At 38.0% G+C, this 15,344-nt stretch overlaps 1 protein-coding gene across 7 annotated transcripts in view; it reads right to left on the minus strand.

Moving 5' to 3' along the window:
• TBL1X (transducin beta like 1 X-linked) overlaps window positions 1-15,344 on the minus strand; it is a 197,626-nt gene that overhangs the window by 16,829 nt on the left and 165,453 nt on the right. For all 7 annotated transcript variants that reach the window (XM_051794958.1, XM_051794961.1, XM_051794956.1 and 4 more), the window contains 4 exons: window positions 11,267-11,399; window positions 3,838-3,979; window positions 938-1,001; window positions 738-835 (listed from right to left, as the gene is read on the minus strand). In XM_051794958.1, the coding sequence (XP_051650918.1) occupies window positions 738-835; window positions 938-1,001; window positions 3,838-3,979; window positions 11,267-11,399 (437 nt within the window). The remainder of the gene's footprint in view (window positions 1-737; window positions 836-937; window positions 1,002-3,837; window positions 3,980-11,266; window positions 11,400-15,344) is intronic.

Raw genomic sequence — 15,344 nt, forward strand, 5'->3', positions numbered from 1 at the left:
ATCAAATGTACAAGCCTCAGCTAATTTCCATAGACTCCCTCTGCCAGGTGCTGGAAAGAAGCACTGTCAGTGCATCTCACCGAAACACAGGCCATGCAGCACATCACTTGGAAGTGTCGTTTTTCTCTCTGAATTTTATAAAGGAAGCCAAGGATGACACATGCATCTAATTTTTAGACATCGAAAGTTAGGCAAGATGAATGCTGCATACTTTCCAGTTTCAGTTTTAATGGATGTGTGCTCATCATCATCAGTCATCTGTTCATTTTAATCTCTAATGTGCACTTAGCTGTAACTACTATGTTTTGCTTGATTTTGAGTTCAGAACTACCATTTTTTTGCATATTTGCTTAGGAAGCCAAATATATTTTATTCAAATAAAAGTGTTTCAATAATTAGATGAGCTCAAAGGTGCAATATTTTTAAGATCACTTCCTTTCTGTCAATAATTAGTTGATAAAACTACAAAAGTAAGTACTGGAAGCAGTTCATTTCTTAACTGTGACACACTTAAGATACAATTTTACACATTTTTTTTTCAAGGTAAAATATTTTCCATAAAAATAGTACACATTTATGCAGCCTCAAAATGTAATCAACATGCACTAAAACATATTAAAGAAATGTAAACTTTCCAGGATGTCTGGAGAAGAAGAAAATAATCTTAAGGAATTCAACAGCATAAGCTCACTGATCAGCATATTTATATGTTACAATAATGTATTTTTAAAACTCACTTTATCAACACCAGCACTTAAAATATAATTCCCCTTTTTGTTCCATTTCAGGGCAAATATTGGACCTTTATGTTGACCTAAGGTGCTTGCAAGGTTACCTGGAATAAAGAAAAGGTTATTATTACAATTTGCTTACAAATTAGTCATATTACAGTTCACTGCTGCTTGATGTTTAAGAAAATAAATGTTGTTTTACTTACCATCTTCTGTCCATATTCTTGCAAAACCATCATACGAGCCTGTAGCCAATAGTGTTCCATCACTCTGTTGGGATATATATAAATGGTAAAGGTCAACACAAGATGAAATCTACTTCAATGAAACCTTTTCCTTCTTTTTTAAGGTTTGCTAATTGTGATTTATGGGAATTCTGAGTCCACTCATTGAGACAAATGACTTAAAGTATGCAGACAGCACAGAGGAAATAAACCCCTCTAACATACAGTGAAATACTGGGCTATACCATCAGATATGAGTCATTTAATAAAAAAGATCAGAAAAAGAAAACAAGATATAACAAGTTCTGTGGGCTTCTTCCAGGTAACAAACAGATACTACTTCTTAGACATAAAGAGCCCATAAGACATCAACAGGTCACCTAAATCCAGACTAAATGCCAGTTCAGTGAAATTCAGGCACCTATACTTGAAAAAAGGACCTAAACTCGTAAGCCACCTCAACTCACAGTTTACACCTTGAATGCTATCTACCACCAAGAAACTTTCTACTTGTCTGAACACACACTCCCACATGTGCTCAGGGGCACAGTACCATGATGGACAGCTCGAGAAAAGTTGGATTCATGGGGCCCAATTTAGAGAAAAAAAAGACCATGGATCAGCGAATTACACATATTCTTCTGGAAGGAACCCTTCACAGAAGGGTATCTTCTGTGCAGCCAATGATGCTGCAGTGACTGGGCCACAATGAAAATAATGAAAATGGAACTTGACTCTTCCATCTGGTAAGACGAGTACTGTTGGAGTTGGGCATTTAGTCTTTCAGCTTTTCAGCACCGGGATTAAGAGTGAGACTCATCCCATTTATCTCCAGGTATCCAGAAGTCAGGAGTTAGTTTAAAAGTGCAATCTAGTCTCCCTGTATAACTAACAGCATCATATAACTGCACCTCTGGAGTGTAATTCATGATTCCATTTGCTTCAGATTATGCCCAGACCAGCACAAAGGCATGTCTTGCTGTTTCTGCTGACTTAAAGTGAGTCTAGATGACTAGTTTAGATGGTTAAATCTATGGGAGATGAATCCAGTCTTTGGTACCATGATCTGAATATGATCTGTAGAAATAACCTTTCTTACTATAACATAAATCACATAAATCAGACAAGAACTGATTCGATATCACAAGTGTGAAAATTTCACAGGGAAATATGATTAATATTGTGGTTCTAAATAAACAATAAAGGCAGATGTCATTTCTAGCTTCATGAATAGAAAATTAGGAAAAAGCATAAAATAATCCTTTGAAACATATGCCCACTCCAATCCTCCAAAACCAGTGAGTCAGAGCAGTTGCAGATTTAATTAAAATGTATAATGATGATGGGGGAAAACAACAAAACCTAAGCCAACCTAATCTCACTGTGATATACTCTTATCTGGATCACTGATGAGAACAAAGGTGTTAAGGGCAAAAAGGAAAGGAAAGCTCAGGGACTAGATATAGAGCTAATCCAAATGTGTTCGTGGTAATTAACATTATTTGGAAAACTCAAAGTACATTGGAAGCATTCAAGTGTTTGAATTAGGAACATTTCCTTACTTTGAGTACTAGCACAATGCAAGTAAAATACTGTGATCAATGAAGTCTGGAAACGTAAGGAACTACTACAGGAAATACTAGACAATGCCTTATATGTTTTGGACAACTTTTCTCATAACTGTTCTGCATCCATTGCATGTTTTCCTCTTTCAATTACTCTTTTTCTACTCCTAAATTCAGTTTTTTCAAACTATTTTTCTTTACCGTGATATCCATAGGAAACAAGTGATAAACATTCTTGAGTTTTATTTGCTTTGTTAGCCCACCTCTACTTTTTGTAGTATTCACCAAGTTCTTTCATTGTGCAAATATAAAATACATAGAGGAAAACTACCTTGTGCAGTGGCCTTATCTTTTACTTTTGTGAAGCACCTAGCTCACCTGAAGGACAATAATATTGCAGTGAAGATTAATGAAGTCTTGGTCTCTGGCCAGCAACTGAGAATGTACAAAACTGCTGAGAATCCTTTCTGGTTCTTAATTTTTAATCTGTTTTCCTATGAAAACAAGACTAATGTGATCACTCTGTCTGTACTAATATCAGCAAAACAGACAGAATGTAAATGATCTCAAGATTAATTAAAGTTCCTGTAGGGTCTTGTAAGCTCTTTTTACAATGCTTGCTGGCAGAAAGGAGACATGAAGCAGCCTTAAAGCTGCCCAGGGACACTGCCCAGACACTGGGGATTCTTAAAAATACCTGTCCTCTCTGCTCACTTCAGTATTCTCTGTGCAGGAGCATGTTACCTAAGAGAAGAGGTTTTGCAGGATGAAAGTAAAAGGGATTAGGTAAGACAATTTCACTCAGAAGGTGAGTGGGTAAAGATAGAACAACTACACGTGCTCCTACCAAGATAAAGAAAGTAATGTGAATATGTTTTGCTGTGCACAGCATAATTCAAATAAAAGAGAGCCTTGAGAGTCCAACCTCAGAAAAACCTTCACTGGTGCTTTTATCTCCTTACATGCTAAAATAAAGTAACTCTGAAATGCAAATACATTATTAATTAGGCTTCATTATTACACAGGTTGCTTGCTTAATCTTCGTTCTTAAAGTTAACTTCAGTTTATTTTTACCCATGCTCTTAAAATAGAGATACAAATATATAATTGTTAAGCTTGAAGATGGCAACAATCCTGGAAAATTACAGCCTGTAGGGGAAAGTTCAGCTATTATGAGTATTTGAAACTGGAGGTCAGTAGGTTAGGACAGAGCTTCTGGTCACCTCAGATATAAAAGATTTGGAGCAGCAGCTGTAATTGCCTCTGAATTAAATTTAGACAGTTAAAAACCATGCACAGTCTTAGAAGTTAGCTTACATTCCAGTCCAGTGAAGTCACATCCTTATTGCTGGGGACATCGTGTCCTCCTTCTCTTATGCAGTGCCTCAGAACTAGCTGAGTGGAACCGCTGTTGCTGTTTTCATTGAGATTCCATATTCTGGCTGTTGAGTCTCCGGATCTATAAAAGCAATTGTGGAGAGCTGAAAACTCCTCTTCGTGTGGACCCATCAAACTGTAAAAACTGCTATTTCTGTTTTCACTGAGAGAATATTATGGCCTTGTAAGAGACTGGAGGAATGGTTGACTGGCTTAAAACTACCAGGAAGTGGAGGGGGAGCAGGGGGAGCTCTGGGTAGGTGGGAGGGTGTGCCACCAGTTCCACACTCTAATGGGAGCGGCTGACCGTGTGCCTTAAAGTTTGCCAAGTTAAGGTTTGAGAAGTGCCTTACTTTGTGGGGATGTTTTAAAGATTGCAAAGTTAAAGTTTGCCAAATGCCTTGTTCTATCAGAATGTTCTAAATTTTGCAAGTAAAAGTCATTGAACCTCCTGAGAATTCTGTTGTTTCTCCTGTGCAGTGCCAAGAGCAAATCCAACTACCTTTCACTAAACCTACCGAGCAGACCGAGGCATCATAAGCCTTTAAAAAATAATTTTTTCTTTCCAAATCCTTCTGCACTACATACATTCTTTAAACAATGCTAATGCACATTTAAATTATATCTATCATCTGAATCCATGTAATAATTTGGTTTATTCAAAGAAGTTTTACCCAAAACACATACACATTCCACATCTTGCACTTCATGCCTTAAAGTTAGTACATCACCATAACTGAGATAGTCTGGGGCAAGACATTATTACAAACATAACACTGAAGAGAGACAACAGAGACAGACACACACAGGCTGTGCCACGTGCCTCCTATAAAAAGTGTGCACATGAGCTCCAAAAGGCTTGCCGAGTCCCTGGTGTTCTCGGAGTTGCTGCAGGCTCTGAGCACAGGGTGACAGGACCCGCAGGATCAGCACCTGCAGAGCTGTGGACTGTCACCTTGGCAGCAGCCTCGGGGAAGTGGACCTCTAGCAGTGTGATAAAGGTGCTGCAGTGTCAGCTCCCTGGTCCTGCCTGGGTTCCTCTGACAGCTACTGTGCAGGAGCAGGAGGGGAACTTAAGGCTGCCTTTAATTTGTCCACGGCCCGTTCATAATGTACTTCTGTTCAGACAGACCAGAACACAGCCTTTGACAGAAGACGTCTTGTAAAACAGCCTCTCTGCATTAAATCAAGCTACAAAACCTAAAGATTAGGAAAGTAGAAAGGCAATTTAAATTATTTTTTAAAATCTTAATTTCATTTTCTAAATTCATGTCTACAGGGTCCATCGCTGTCTGTAGCTTGACTGCTCAGCTCATGTTGTCTGAAAAAGTGGCAAAATAGCTACTGACATAGTAGAACAAGACAGAGACAGCATCAGGATTTTGATCTATTTTATAGGCTGATTATTTTCCACAGAGGTGTTTTTAATGTAGGTTGAAACCCTGATTTTGCTTAGAAAAACTTCTGAGGAGGAAGAGTTTATAATTATCTGCTTGTAAATAATATATTTATTTTGACTTTGCATAAATTTTTCTTCTAATGAAAAACATCTCTGAGACAGAAACCAATTTGCAATGGAGTGGAAGAGAGTATGATTTCTAGTTAATTCTCTCACTCCCCCTCCTCCTTTTTTAAAAAACAATCAATAACAACAAAAATCAAAACAAAGTATCCTGGATTGCTTGTTTTGCCCAGAAGGCAACTTTTATTTACATGTAGGTAGAAACCCGGAGCAGAATTAGAATCTCTCTTACACATCCAAGAATTCATACAGTCTAGATGAAATTCCAGTGTTGAGATACCTGTTGTGTTAGCTTTCCCTTTTTTAAAGTAATGACTAAAACTTCCTTTCCTATACACTAACAAGGAGGAAAAGTCTTTCTTCGAAGACTAAAAACCTGAGATCCATTTTTGCTTTGATAAGCCATGTTTTACTGAAAAGGAAATCCATCACGTGTGAATATTAAATTTTCTTTTGGCCTACTAATAAAACATTTTAATTATTTATACTAAAAATCCCAGGCAAATTTTAAACACTTGACATGTCTTCAAGTGCAAATATTGACCATGCAATTATTGAACTTCGTTGATCTCTGTGCATTATTTTACCAATAATTTAGCCAAATTTTACACAAACAACAGTTAAACTGTAAAAGCAGAAACCTCTCTGTGTGTATCAGTGGCTCTGAGCTCTGCTGGGTCATGGTACGTGGGGAATGTGCCCCCATCTCCTCTGAACCTTTTGTGCCAAGCCGAGATGTGATGGCTGGCCAGGACTTTGCTTAGCTACTGCTGTACAGCCATTCTTTAATTTCTGGCACTTTATCTTTCATGTAAGTGATTAAAAAGTAATTCAAATCAGGGTAATTTTGGCCACCACAGAGAGCTGTGACTGTAATATAAATCCTTACTTCTTCAGAGGTCTGAAAAACTGACAATTTCACACATGTTGTCCGGTAAATTAACAAAGTTAATTAAGAGGCTCAGAAGTTAAGGAACATATTTAATTGTGATAATTAACAATAGTGGGAACGTAAGTCTTTCAAGGCCTGTTTTATTGGTTAACATGCTAAGTAGGAAATTCCTTCAGTGTTGGCTTCTCCACTATATAAGACTCCAGGACAGTCCTGCCCTCATGGTAATAATCCAGCTTGCTATTGGACCCTGTGAATAAAGTACTCAGTCACTTGGCTATCGAATACAATATCCTATTTGCTAGTTCTAAAAGGGTTATGTTTTGTTTTTCAACAGTTTTATTTAGTCAGTTTTCTGGCAAGGCCTGGGCAATATTATTTTCCAGTATTTTAATTTTGTTTTTCCATTTTCTTCTTCCTAAGGCTACATAAGCTATTATGTGTCCCTGCAGAGAGGTTTTATAAGCCTACCAGTGTGTGGCAGGGGTATTTGTATGACTTCCCTTTTGTTGCTGGGGGAAAAAAAAGAGTATTCTCTGCTGTGAAAAATATTCTGATTTCTGTTGAATGATTCAATGAACCCTGACTTATTAGAGGACCATAGTTCAAGCAAAATTCAGTAAGGTATTTTATCTCCTTAGCTCACAGAAGCATTTCTATCTGCATGATAAAGCAGCTCTTTCCAACATGCAAGTCATGAACACTTGAGCAGTAGGTATACTCATCTGCACCATGGTAGAGTACTGCCAAATTTTAAGAAGGTTAGTTTGGAAAGAATTTTATTTCATGCTCTCCTGCCTGAGTATGTTCTTCAGCTGCAAGTCTTATAATCACTGTTATTTGGAGATGCAATATTGCTAATGTGTATTTAACACTTTTTGGCTCCAACAGATTAGAGTTTTAACTTTTTTATTTGAAAAGAGATTATTAAAAGCATAAAGGGAAGGGAACTCCTCATAATTTTTCTGACACCTAACTTTTCCTTAATAAAGCAGGTCTCCTAAAGTAAGTGCCTAGTCTTCCTAGGCAATCAGTACAGGGAAGTGCCTCACAGGTATCCTGAGGGAGATCTCTGTCCCACTGATTCTACAACATTGCTCCCTGCAACAGGTTATTCAAGTATACCCCCCCAAAAGCTGACCACTCTGTATTAATGCATTTGGTGCACTGAGGAAAACAGTCCCAATACAGTCACCTGCTAATGAATAAGTACTTACAATTAGCAGAATTAATAGCTGGCACTAACATGACAGGAGTGGTGTGTGAAAAACACCCTCAACCTGGAATTCAAAAAGGTAATTTAGTGGATTCTAAACCACTGCTATGAGCGGTTCAGTAACCTGAAGTGTTATGTAAAACCCAGAGACCATGACAGCAGATGGCCTGGAAACATCTTTTCTTGCTTCAGAGAGAGACACAGTCATAACAGAAAGATCTTGGACAGCGGCTTTTACGGATAACTATTTTGCTGACTAGGGAGAGCAAAGGTGCACAGAGTGATTTGCAGAAGACAAAGTTCCCCAGTGTGAGAGAGGCTGGCATAGATCAGCAAAGACAAGCAAAGAAATCTACTGTTGGCTTTTGGTAATGAGGCCAGGTCCTTCTGCTTCACAGCTACATGAATTACTTGAAGGGTATGGCTGGATGTCACAGAACAGAACACACTCTTGGAAGCAGCAGTGGAACATGATGACAGAAACATCCTGAATTCAACAGGAAAAGCTTTTGGAGTTCAAGGCTCTAGCAGCCTTGACATTTACAGTCCATCCACTTCCACACTGGGAAATTCAAGCATGTTCAGAACACTGTGTCACTGGACCATGATGACCTGTGCAAGCAAACTGACAGGTTATTCCCTGGCCAGATTTTGGCTGGTTTTAATTAGCAGTCTTGCTTGGGGCCCTGATGTTCTCTCTGAATAACTCCTGGGCATGGCTTGGTGGTTACAGTGTCCAGAGACGATTCCCAGTGTGCAGTTTGTTTGGCAGCCAGGGCAGTTTGCTAGCACAGACACCAGCCGTTGTGTGCCAGCTGGCCTCGGTGCCTAGGAATATTCCCAGGCATGGTTAGTTTACTAATGTGAATGCAGCTGTAATGGGTTTCTACAATACCCAGGGAACATAACCATCTGCAACAATTTAAATGTGTCAGAAAATTAAAACTTAGATATTGAAAGATAACTACTGGAAGAAATCAGTCTTTGGACTTATGGTTGGCAGTGGCCAAATCTTGAGATTTACTCAAGCACCTATTTTTTTTCTTTTTTTTTTTTAACCTGTCCAAAACACTCTGCAACTATTTGTTTTGGAATTTTGATTTCCTTCATCAAGGCTATATGTATACATGGCTGTATGCACACACTTCACTGTATTATTATAATGCTTCTGTTCATAACATCTAAGCATTCTTCTCATAGGCATCTGGTGACAGTCATGCCTTTCTTTGATAGCCTTTACTGGTATTTCTAGTCTCCCCATCCTCAGCTTTAAGGGTTATGGGTGTGGTGGAAGAGGAAGAGCAGCTGCAGAATATATTTTTTCTAGCTATTTGATCAGAGAAATTCCTGTCTCTATGTTGTATTTTGAAACAGCTCTTTGCAAAGCCCAGAGAGTATATATTCCTGTGCCAGTCTTTACACACTAAAAAATCAGCAACTGGGTAGATGCGACACTAAATATCAAAATCCCTTTCTCTCAGTGGCATACTCACTAAATCTGGAAACCAACGCTCTAGCTTTGGGTAATTCATACTATATTCCTCTTAAACAGCTTGTTTCAGATAAGGTTCTGAACCTGCATTATTCTTCTGGTTCTTTGAGGATTACATCAGGTTGCTGTCTAAACTGCTGCTGCTAATTGTTAGAAAAACTTATTGCTTGTATAACAAGGCTTGAAGAAAATACTTTGCCATGAATTGAGATTTGATTCAGTACTTTATAAACAAAACAAATGTGTTATTAATTCCTCTACTTAATAGTTAGGTTTTGAAATGTATTTTTTAAGACAACAGATGGGTACAATCAAGCAGATGGGAAACCAGAAGAAAACTATGGACTGGGTAGCACAGTATGGTTATTATAGAATCTAATAATTTGACGTTCATGCGTCAGACTAACTGCGGTCTTTTTTGTTGAATCATTACTTTGTAAAGGGCAAACAGAACTGCAGCACACTGTAGATCTCTGGGAATTTCTCCCCCTTGTTCAATTGGTGCTGTAACACAGAGTTTACCTGTAGATAATAGCTCACACTGTTACTGTACCAGACATCTCAAAGGCCTCTTTGTGCAGTGGCACAATCACTCAGCTCTCTTCCTTTGGTTTCATTCTCTTCTGTGCATTCCATGCCACGTCACTCATGTCAACTTCATCAGGCACTGGCAGCTGCCTTACCCGAAGGCTAAACTGTGCCCCTACTTCGTTTCTTATGAGCAGGCTAAAATCTGATCAAGATGCACATGCTGCATTGCTGTTAGTCTCCATGAGACACAGCATTTGACTGTACTTCGTAATCATGAGTATATTTATGTGCTTCTACAGTCAGTAGCAAAGCTTATTAAAAAAGACCAATTGCGCTGAAGGGTAAAGCTTCATTGAAGGGGTAGTGAGAGGGTACTCCTCTACCTTGGATATCTGACTAATGGTTCTGATTATCATCCTCCAGGTTTAACTGAAGCTGTGTAAGATACCACTGTCCCAGGGATCCATCTACCAGTGCTTAGTACTACTCTGAGGCAAAGTTAAACACAGACTGGTTCCTCAGTCACTGCACTACATACTCTGGTTTATTAAATGCTCCCCCATTTAAACTGTGAACACTAGGACTGTGAACCACAGATTCTAGGGAAGCAGTCCAGTATGGCAAGCACTGACTTGCTTGAAATGAATAAATGAACATAGTGCTGCAAATGCTAAAAGTACTACCAGGCCTGAAACAAAGCATTCCAGAAGGAAGTATATTCAGCAGGCTTCTGGTTTTCAAGAATTCAGTTTGTTGTCTGAAATTATTTTTTTGAAATTTCTATCTTCACTCTCTTAGAGATCTCTGCTGTTTATCCAAGCTTGAATTTACTTGAATTTTCTTTCCCATTTACACTATAATTCCTTGTTCTCATGTATTAAGTGAATAAAGACAAGAAGACTATTCTGATGATCTTGCAAAAAGCTGGAAATAAAATAAGGACTCTCCTCTTCCTTGTGAGAAATGTATTCTAATACTGCTAAGTAACATTGAGCAATTTACCTTGTCTAAGTTAGATCAGCTTTCCTCCATGTTCCCAGCTAGATTTCTTAAGTTTAGCCTTCACGTTAAGGTTTAACTTTAAGCATGACCAAACACAGATTCCAACAGTGCCAGCATGTAGCTCTTGGGGTATGTTTACAATGGTACTTTTGTTTGGATCAAAAGTGCTTTTTGTAAGTCAGTCTCCTGACTGATCCACTTGCCATGCTGTGGTGGTCATTGCTGAGCAGTCCTGTAGAAGATAGACTGGACTCCCTTCCAATGACACTAAACCAAAACATTTCCTCAAACCTCTCCTTAATGTTCAGCTCATTGGACAAACTTAGGTCCAGTCTGAAGCCTCCCATCTCTATACTTTTAGAAAGAAAACATGGATGCCAATGTCTGAGATCCCAATGTGAACCATTAACCAAGAGCAGTAGATTACACAAATTTCAAATATTCTAGGAATTATGCATAGTGATTTAGAAAATATTTTAAAAAATTTGACTGTATTCAGGGCCACAGAGTGCACATCTTAAATGTAAAAATGCTTCATATTCTGCATCATCTTATAATTTCTTAACTGTTACACAGGTACAGTACTGCTGGAAAAAAATGTGCTGCAGGCTGAAAAAACAGCTTGGAGAATATTCATACCCCGAATACACCTGCAAGTTCCTGCATTTCTAAATATACTCTAATTGCAGAAGCTGGCTTCAGTCATGGTCTTACCCAGATGCTAACAGGTCACTGACAGGGTTCCAGGCACAGATGAACACCTCTGATTCATGGCCCCGAAGGACTGTTGCTTTGTTAGGTGGAATTTCAACATCCCCATCAATTTCCATTGGCTTTGAATGATTATCTGTGAGGAGACAGATCAGAAAAAGTAGTTTACAAGATGCAGTTAGGTCTGCTTTAAAAACAAGCTAGCTACCCATGACCTAAAGCTTACATCAACATATAAATAATACTCTGTGTTGTGTCACTGACCATATTACTCTATTTTCTTCCCTACAGCAATTCAAATTTCTGACATTTCCTCAAAATGTAGAGCTTTCTAAAATATTTTGTATCAATGCACGTAGCTTTTCTTCCCCAAAACAGTCAGTCTTTATTTCAGTATAGTTTTTTTTTATGCTGGCTTCATTAAAAATTACTTACAGATTTTTAACATACGTTAAAAAAGTAACATACAGCACATACATTTTCTTACACTGTGTCCTGTAAGTAATATGTGTGCTACTCACAAAGAATATACCAAGAAAGGACCTCATTCCAAGAGCATGGCAGGGAAATGGCGAGTGATCACCTTCTCATAATACATAAAAAGGTACCAAATGAGTCTTAGATATTACAGCATATGCATGCTGTAACTCTGTGGTTCTTTAGACTGCAGTCTAAGTAACTTTGTTTTTATAAAGCTTTTTTATTTCCTTAACGAAAAAAAAAGTGAATTGTAAATGATGAATTTCTTTTAGTAACCATTCATTCCAACTTGCATCACCAACCATGTTTTTACTCCAGACTTTCACTGCTTCATTATAAATCTTCCTCATTAAGCTCTAGCTACACTTCCTGGCAGCAACACAAGATTATTATCCTCTGCAAACAAGACACCAACCAAGGACAGGTGACACACTGAAACAGCAGACAGCAGATGTTACACACAGAAGTGTGGCCCATTTTGCAGGGAGCAGACCCAAGAGTGGGTAGCTGGCAGGCTGAGGCAAGGCAGCCTCCTGTTACCTAATCAATGCTTTGGCCAGTTGATCTGCTCTGACTGATCAAAATGCAAGTGCTTTTTCTGGGTTAAGTATTTTAGTTAGTCATTCTTTAATCACATATGGAGATCCATAGGTTTGCAAGTAGAATAATTATGCTCTCTTATTGCCACATGTTTATGGCATTTAAAATCAGCCATCTGTCCTCATACTCCTGCTTTGCTGAGCTGTTGCCCATCGACTGAGAAAACAGACTTGCATGACACTGCACAACTGCCATCCAGATTTCTACCCTTACCCGGGCTTTCAAATACCTTGTTTGTCTCTGCCTAATTTATGCTGAGTCACACCAGTAGCACTTCTCATTGCACATTTGGTCAAGTACCCTAAAAGTATGTCTGTGCCACATCTACGTTACAGACAGAATGGAATCTACATGTAATTCAATGAGTTGCACAGCACTGAGTATCAAAATCAGAAAACAACTAACAGTAGTTTCACACCCCATTTCTAATTAAAGATACCTGTATTTTTAACTACACTTATTACCTATGGACTTGTTGCAAAAATTAAACATTAGAAATGCTTATTTGTAAAATCTACAACTATGCTGAGCCCATTCGTTAATCACTGCCCTTGACAATTCCCTATGTGTATGACTACTAAAAGTAATACTGTCAAGCTATACCAGTACTCAAGATTTAGCCTGACACTAGCATCTGGGAGCTTTGATGTGATATTCTGAGCAGAGAGGCACTGAAGAACAAGCAATGCTAAAACCCTCCAGAACATACAAGCCCTGAACTCGCAATCGTCTGTTTCTCAGCACAGCACAGATTCACCAGGTTTAAAGCATATTTTCATGAGAAAAACAGCAGCATGACAATGGTTATGCATTCATCTGTGTCCTGTTCACAGTGTGAGCTGGAAGCTGGGGGTAAATCAAGAAGATATTTCGAGCACTTTAATTTGAAAAATTTAAATGAGATGCTACTCTTACAACATTGGATCCTACTGTTACCTGCCTGGCTCTAAAGGCAGGTCTGCTTTTCACTCTCAATTAAAACCAAATGACAGCTGGGAAGCAGCATTACTCCAAGGTCCCAGAGTCAAGAGGTGCTATCAGAGCAAAGCCATCTGATACTTAGAAATATTTTTTGTTTGTAGATGGCCAGATGGAGGAACCTAGACACACACTTTGAATGTTATTAACTGCTGTGAAAAAAAAAACCACAAATAATCATGCTGTGAAAAAGAAACCTTGATTAGCTGATACCTGCATTAGTACATGCAAGAATGAATGGCCTCTGGGAGCAATGAAATACCTGCAGGATGATTTTGTATTGTCTTCCAGTAATGATTTTCACACTACAGCCTTCGTGGTTCAGGAGAAAAGACGGAAAGATGAAGAGTCTTTCAGAAATAATTTGAAAATGTTCACATTATATGTGTTTTCTTCCTATTTTCATCAGTAGTCAGCAACATTCATATTTAGAGTGTTATTGTTCAGCACAGAAGTTAAAATGCCCCACTGAACAAACAGGACAGTTCAGGCTTCTGTGATACTGCCTCAGGCTCTTGTCAGATTCAGAAAGACACCAGCAGTATACAATGGTTACAATTATGATAACACCAAAAAATTGCAGAAACCCCTGAGCACAAAATGGTGCACACATAGGAGTGACAAGCTCCTTACATAGCACAAGCTCTTGTGAGCCCTGGTCTCACCTGAAAATTTGGCTTTCCTATGGATGCAGCCACAATGTGTGCATGGGGAATGACAATAAATAGGTATATCTAGTAACCATCAAGAACAGGCTTCTTTTGTTTTAAAGTATCTTCAGAGCAGAAAGCATTTGGTTAAGAGGACATTTGCACAAAACTGCCTCAGAGAGAGTCTCTAAAAGAGAAGGCAGTTCTACCAAGTGCAGCAGACCCTCACAGGTGAAAACCATAATCTTCAGGTCACAGAGAGGATTCTGTTAACACAAACATTTTCTAAAGGTCAGAAGATCTCTGGTTAAGTCTACACTATATTCTATTTTTTTTCCTCAAATGTATTAAAAATTCCAAATAACTGGAAATCAAAAGTCTTATTCCCCGAAGCTATTACGACTGAAGTTATTTTGTTTTTTTTAAATAATAATTCAAAACACTGGTAATACTAACTCTCTATGTCCTCCAAATAAAAAAAAAATATATATATATTTTAAAGATCTTCCAACTGCTAACCCTGTCTTTTCTCAGGAAATGTGTTTTTTTTTACTTGAATCTTCAACAGGCCTTTCATTGAGGTTGTTCTTTATGGCTGTAGTTACAAAGGAACAGGGCATAGTCCTCTTTCCAGAGCTTTATTTTTCTTAAACCCAAGCCAATCTTTGCAATTAATATGAAACAAACGACACTAAAAGTATTTGAGTTCTAAAACAATCCAAAGTTTGGCTCCATTTCTAGATGCAGACTTTAATTTTTTCCTATAATATTTAAAGTGACTTAAAACTGAAAACATTACTTGGGAAGCAACAAGAGAAGGCAGAGATTTTTTTATTTAGTATCTGAATCTGCACCTCAAACTGTTGTTATTTTTGTTGTCTCTTTCTTAAATCTATAATTTTATACGTGTAATACCACATACAAAAATAAATCATATTATATTAAATATATTAAAACTTTTTTGGAAAGACTTACAATGTCAGGGAGAACTCTGTGCCAGAATAAATGCAAACTAGATAACTTCTCAAAGACACCTCTTTTACCTGCCTTTTTATGACAGGTTGATATATGGGTGACTTCCAGGTAATGACTAAGGATGCTAGTTATCATTTTTCAATTTCACATTATTCAAACCCATCCTAACACATGCCAGTTCTATGGAATCCAATAAAAGTAAAAACTTCTGTTTTTGGGAAGGTTTGGGAAGTTTCTCAAAGCTTTCATATCAGCAGTCTTTTCTACCCAGTAGGTCTCCCAGTACTACTTTTTTCTCCCAGGAATAGTCATAAAGGACTTTTCCTTCTCAACATTCCAAGAAAAGGTCTGCAACTCTTTGTGAAAATCCTTCTACTAAAAATAGCTGTGAGAATCAT

This window comes from Manacus candei, unplaced genomic scaffold (assembly GCF_025592945.1).
Source record: "Manacus candei isolate 608988 ecotype Guabito, Panama unplaced genomic scaffold, ASM2559294v1 h1tg000041l, whole genome shotgun sequence".
Lineage (NCBI taxonomy): Eukaryota > Metazoa > Chordata > Aves > Passeriformes > Pipridae > Manacus > Manacus candei.